At 45.5% G+C, this 6,000-nt stretch overlaps 1 protein-coding gene across 1 annotated transcript in view; it reads left to right on the top strand.

Moving 5' to 3' along the window:
• Positions 1–310: 310 nt before the first annotated feature.
• The window catches only part of TRABD2B (TraB domain containing 2B), a 540,364-nt gene continuing 534,674 nt past the window's right edge, over positions 311–6,000 (top strand). The window contains exons 1-2 of the mRNA XM_006126436.4: positions 311–555; positions 2,139–2,699. Of these exons, the coding sequence (XP_006126498.2) occupies positions 448–555; positions 2,139–2,699 (669 nt within the window). The 5' untranslated portion in view covers positions 311–447. The remainder of the gene's footprint in view (positions 556–2,138; positions 2,700–6,000) is intronic.

Here is a 6,000-nt window from a genome sequence, read left to right as displayed (position 1 = left end):
GCGCGTGTGAGAGAGCCTGACATGCAGATCAGTACCCGCCTTCCCGTGCCTGTTCAAATAGCAAGCCCCGCATCCATCCTCACCCGCGGGGCTCCCACCCACCCCCCTCCCGCCACGCGCCTGGGCTCTCCCACCCCCTTCCCCACGCCGACCAAACTTGCTCCGGCCAGCTCCGGAGTGGCTCCTCCGAGTTGCACGGGAAGCATGGCGGAGGCTGGGGAGCAGCCGCAACGCGGGGCTCAGCCTCTGCGGAGCCTCGGCCCCTCGGCCCAGCCCTGAGCCCGGAGGGAGCTCCGGGCGCCGCCAGCCCCTGGCTTCGCACTTGTCACCTGCGGACGGGACGGGCAAAGTTTGTTTGAAGAACAAGCCGGGGAGAAAGTGGGGGGGACTGAGCTCCGAGGAGACCCAAAGAAGCCGCCCGGGAAGGCTCCGCTGGGGAGAGGCAGGATGCGACCCAAGCTGGCGCTGCTCTACCTCGTCTTCGGGGGGCTCCTGCCGGGCGTTGCACCCAGGAGGAAGCAGATCGACACCGGGCAATGTGAGCTGCCTCGATCGGTGAGCTAGTTTCCCCCTTCCCCAGCCTGCTTGGAGCCCACGCCCCGAGCACGAGCAGACCTTGGCGTTGTCCTCCAGGTGCCACTGTGTGTGGGCGGGGGGTAATTGCTGCTTTCTGCCCTCCCCACCCAAGTCACCCCCCTGCCCCATCAGAGTAGGGAGACCTTTCCAAGGACCCATCCCTGCCTTGCTTGCCTCCCTCTCCTCTGCTGGACCAGAGCTTGCTTCCAGGGGCACAGGATGGCTGCCCAGTTCACTCCAGGCATGCCAGCTACCAGGGTGAGATCCACACATGCAGAGAGCTAGTCCAACCACACCTCTATGCACACCGGGCTGTGCCTCTCGATAGACCCAGCCCTGTGGATGTGGTGCCTACGCACATGTGGCTATGACTGCAGGCTGCATGGCAACATGCACGTTTTGGGTGTCTTGCTTATACTTGGGTATCAATACAATTTCTGTGTTTGTGTACACACACACACGCACAGCCTCCCCTTAGCCCTGCATGGGTATAGGCACTAACATAGCTTCAGTATATGTATTACATCTATAGCTATGTGACTTCGCCATCATCACATGTATCTGTCTGGTTATATACTTACTATGCAGAGGCAGGTACATAGAACTATAGAAACACAGGTAAATATAGTTACAGAAAAGCAATAATTTTTTTTTATGAATTTGCCAAGATACCAATTAGATTTTTAAAGCTGAAATCTTAACCAGCTAGATTTGCTAATTGGATAAGTGTTATTGCCAACAGAAAATGGAATCTAAGCATATTACCTCCCTGTTATTGAATGCAGGGAGTGCTAGCTTGCTAATTTTAAGGCTGGATTCCTTTCAGGGCAACTTGGAAATTGAACTGTATTTCCTAAATATGAGCCCTTGCTTAATTCTTAACTAGCCAACAATTTATTAATTCACCCAGAGCTACATTAGTACATGCTACTGCTACTCAAGTGGAGACAGAACCAAAGTTTTAGATGTGTACTGCACATGAAGTATTGTACGACAAGCAAATAACAATGCAAATGACTAAGATTTCATATACAGATAGGTACATGCACAGAAGCTTTATTTTTTCTGTACGTGTACATTATAGAGGCTCAGAATATGTGTGTGTGGAGTGTGTGTTTGTGTGTTGCATCTGGATCTGTAGAGATATACACCAAAACAGTCTACCTCATAGACATCTCGGCTGATGCAGTGTATTATCCTCAAGTTGGTAGTGTGTGTTGTAGATAAAGTGTGTACAGCAGAGTCGTTGTATGTAAAATTCTCTCGTATTCTATCCTTTGTCCGAGGGGGAGCCGTATTGGTCTGTAACTTTAAAAACAACGAGTAGTCCTGTGGCACCTTAGAGACTGAGGTATCGTGAGCTTTTGTGGGCAAAACCCCCTTTTTTTTTTCTCCATTCAAGCTCATCTGAAAATGTGGGGACTCTCAGATTTTATAACCGAAAAAGAAGGAAGAGGGGAAAAAAAGTACCTGTCAATTGTAGTGCTGGTGGTAATGAAGCTGAAAGTTTTGTGGCCCTGCATCTTGTCCCCAAAACTGACTCTGCCTGTTCCCATCCACAGCAGGGAGAGCTAAATTCCTTCTTGTGGACCATCCGTCGGGACCCCCCGGCCTACTTGTTTGGCACCATCCATGTGCCCTACACACGGGTGTGGGACTTCATCCCGGAGAACTCCAAGGCAGCCTTCCAGGCCAGCACCAATGTATACTTTGAACTGGATCTCACAGACCCCTACACCATCTCGGGCCTGGCCAGTTGCCAGATGCTGCCCCATGGCGAGAACCTACAGGACGTGCTGCCTCGGGAGCTTTACCGTCGCCTCAAGCGGCACCTGGAGTACGTCAAGCTGATGCTGCCGCACTGGATGACCCCAGACCAGCGGGGCAAGGGGCTGTACGCCGATTACCTCTTCAACGCCATCGCCGGCAACTGGGAGCGCAAGAGGCCCGTCTGGGTGATGCTGATGGTCAATTCCCTGACAGAGACGGACATCCGCTCCCGAGGAGTGCCTGTGCTAGACCTCTACCTGGCCCAGGAGGCCGAGCGGATGAAGAAGAGGACAGGGGCTGTGGAGAGGGTGGAGGAACAGTGTCACCCATTGAATGGGCTCAACTTCTCCCAGGTAAGGGGGGCTTGGCCCCATGGGTCTCTTTGTCCATCCCAGCATGGGGAGAGGAAAGCTGAGAAGCACCAGGCTAAGGGGACTCAGGCAGACACAGCATAAGCTAAAGACCGTTGAGGCTGCAAAGACCTTTAGAGCAGTCCCTTAGCAACCGAACACTGATGGTACCGTCTACCTGCAGAGGTGACTTTCCCTCAGTGCGTGTGCGGGACAGCCACCACAACACAAATGCACACCCACCCCACTCTATCTCTCTTTGTGATATTCGGAAGCTTGAGATGTGCTGTCCGTAAGTTAATAAAAATGCAAGGGAAATGCAAATTTCTGCAGCAACTTGGCACAAAGTTTTACCAACATCCTCTCCTTCCCTGCAACTAAGAAGTAAAATTATGAATTGAAAGGTGCCCGGGGGGAAGGGGTATAGTTTTAATGTCATTTTCTGGGTGTTTAATGTTGTACAAGCGGCTTGGGTGTCCTTGTGTTATTCCATGCCTAAAGATATGGACTTTATATAAGCTGTTGTGCGCTGAGAGAAATGGAATTTTCATTTCTCGGATCTGCAACGGGGAGGAGGCTTGTTAAGAGGAGGAGAAGTTTGGAAAGCGATGGACAGATTGAGGAGCAAGGGTTGGCGTAGCTTGAATCCAGAATGTCTCTTTCTGTTGAAGATTCAGCTTTTAAAATCAAATCCCATGCCAGTGACTATTTGGCTTGAGTGGATTTAACTTTGCTCTGTGAAATTGACCAATTAGACAGACTGGAAATTCTGAAAATGAGCAAAAAGAGTGGGAGGGGAAATATTCCAGTGAAAACTATGATTTACAATTACAGTGTATCAGTTTTTGTAACCGGCTTTAATCCTTACTGTAAGTGCAGCTATTTCCAGTTGTAACCCTGCTGTCCTTATTTAAACAAAAAACCCTCAGGGGCCTTTTCAGTGGAGAAACTGTCACCAACTGATGCTTTTTTTTCTCAATTATTTAATGGGGGTTTTGCTTTACAGGGAAAAATCACTTTTTTTTTTGTTCTTTTTGCAAAAGTAAATTCATTTCTTGTTCCCTGTGGTTAGTCTAGCATTATATACAAAGTTCCCATAATAAGTCTGAGAGAACCTGGGCTCTCAGGTATGGAAAGTATACAGTTTGAGTTGTTAAAAATTGTTATTTCTAAACCAAAACCTACAGATATCAGTGTTTTCTGACCAGGCATTTGCTTCTACCTTTCCTTCAAAGGGTTAACTGCCTTTTCTTTTGGTTGATCACATACTACTTTAAAACTGAAGTCTAAATAATTAACCACTGTCCCTCCCAATATTGATCGAGTCCTAAGTTGGCCATAGTAAGTCAAATAGTACTTAAAATGATACACATGAAAAAGCCTTAGCTAAAAATCTACGCTTGGAAACCTTTTAAATGTGAATCCTATTGTACATTTTTGTGTGTGTGAGGGAAATAGAATTGTGCAAAAAAAAAAAAATCATAGCACTTTGAAGATGGAAATTCAACTTATTTTCCTTTTTAGTCACTAATTTTTAAAATGTACCTAGAATCCCCCTTCCTTTTTTAAAAAAATGGGGCAATTACCAACTTTAGTAAAGGAGATTTTTTTTTTAATGGACAGGAAAGGTGAATGTTGTGGAAAATTCTGAATTTATTAACACAGTGTTAGGTTTTGATTATTGAATTTGTCTATTTGATTATGGATTGTTGATGTTGCTGTGAAAATACGTCACCATTCAAGAATCATTTTAAACATGTTTTTTTTCTCAGCGTGAAGCCACTTTTGGAAAGGTGGCTCTTAAAACAACATGAGACAAAATTAAGTAAAACAAACCAGATAGCTCTTTGCTTGCTTCCTTTAGGATGAATACATCCTGGCACCTGGCAAATTGTTTGGTGGTAGTAATTTGTAATGTTATCACTATGTCTGGCAGTCCCACTGTTTGGAGTATTTCTGTGCTAATTGAGAGGTGTGGGTTCCTATAACTAGATTTCTCTCCTCTTCATTCTAGATCTTGGATCTTTCTGTAAGAAACACATAATTAACCTTACTAAAAATGGAAATCAGAACTTGACCAGTTCTTATATTCCACTCCGTCCGTCTATGTGTGTGGTTTGAGAACATCTGCGCTAAATTACACTTCCAAATCTGCTAAGGGCATCAGCACTTTTTACCTGCTTTCAGCATTACTGCAATATCGCATATATTATATAATATTTGGAAATTAAGTCTTGTAATTGTGCCTCATTAAAACCTCTTCATGCTTGTGTTTTTTAGGGAAAAATCCAACTTATTTCCCTAGTAAGTTTAAAAATAATCATTTGCTTCCCCCTCCTCCCCCCATTTGAAAGGCAGCTTTGTGTCTTTGCAGATTTTAAGCAGGACTTTGTATACTCAGTCCATTAATCTGATACCATCAGGAAGGGAAAAGCTACAAGTGATCACCCAGTTGTATTTGACTTTGATTTGTTTCAGAATGAAACTGTCGGTATTTGCATTTTTAACCAGGAATGCTCCATGCCCAGAGTTCCTTCGACTTCTGAATTGTTTCATGCAGATGAGAAAATTAAGCTGTATGCTGAAACTGACTGCTTCTTTGAGAATATCGTAAATCAGTTCCCCATTGGTCAAGTTGGCACTATGACTTTTGTAATTGGGTCCTCTATTTTGCCTGGAACTTCTGTACAGTATTTCCTACTGATATCTGGAGACCTTGTGGTTGCTATAATGCTGCTATACCATTGATTTTAATTGCCCTCCAAATGTTGTTAAAATTGAGAGACGGCCCCCTTCAGTGTGTACAAGCACCCACAATTCTAGTGACTTCAGGGAGAGTTTTGGTTCCATAAGGAATGCCGGACTGGGCCTTGGATATTAGTAAGTAGCAGCATTAGCCAACCACACAGTGCATTATGTGGCGGTGAAGGTTCCTAAATCCAACTGTGATAAGTAAAGGTGGCTCAGAACCCCCTATTCTAGCATTGGGGAAGTCTGGATGCTGATTCAAAACAGATCTGAACTGTATGGAACTATCTGCTTAGCAGCTTTGATTCGGAGTGAAGTTTTTGGGAGAGACCTCAAAGGTTTGGTGCCTAAACCGGTGGGAGGCTCTGGGCCTGTACAATTAACAGACACTGTCCTGAATCTCCAAACTTAGATCCTGCTCCATATTTTGAACTCGCCCACACCTAGGGTGGCCATGGGTCCAGTTTTGAACCGGACAGTCCAGTATTTGAGCTTTCTGTTTGGGAAACAAATGGAGAAAATAGAAATGCCAGGTATTTTCTAAATAAGATGTAAT

Source organism: Pelodiscus sinensis, chromosome 9, assembly GCF_052426305.1.
Source record: "Pelodiscus sinensis isolate ZL-2025 chromosome 9, ASM5242630v1, whole genome shotgun sequence".
In the NCBI taxonomy this organism is placed as follows: Eukaryota; Metazoa; Chordata; order Testudines; family Trionychidae; genus Pelodiscus; species Pelodiscus sinensis.
This window is presented reverse-complemented; position numbering and strand designations above follow the sequence as displayed.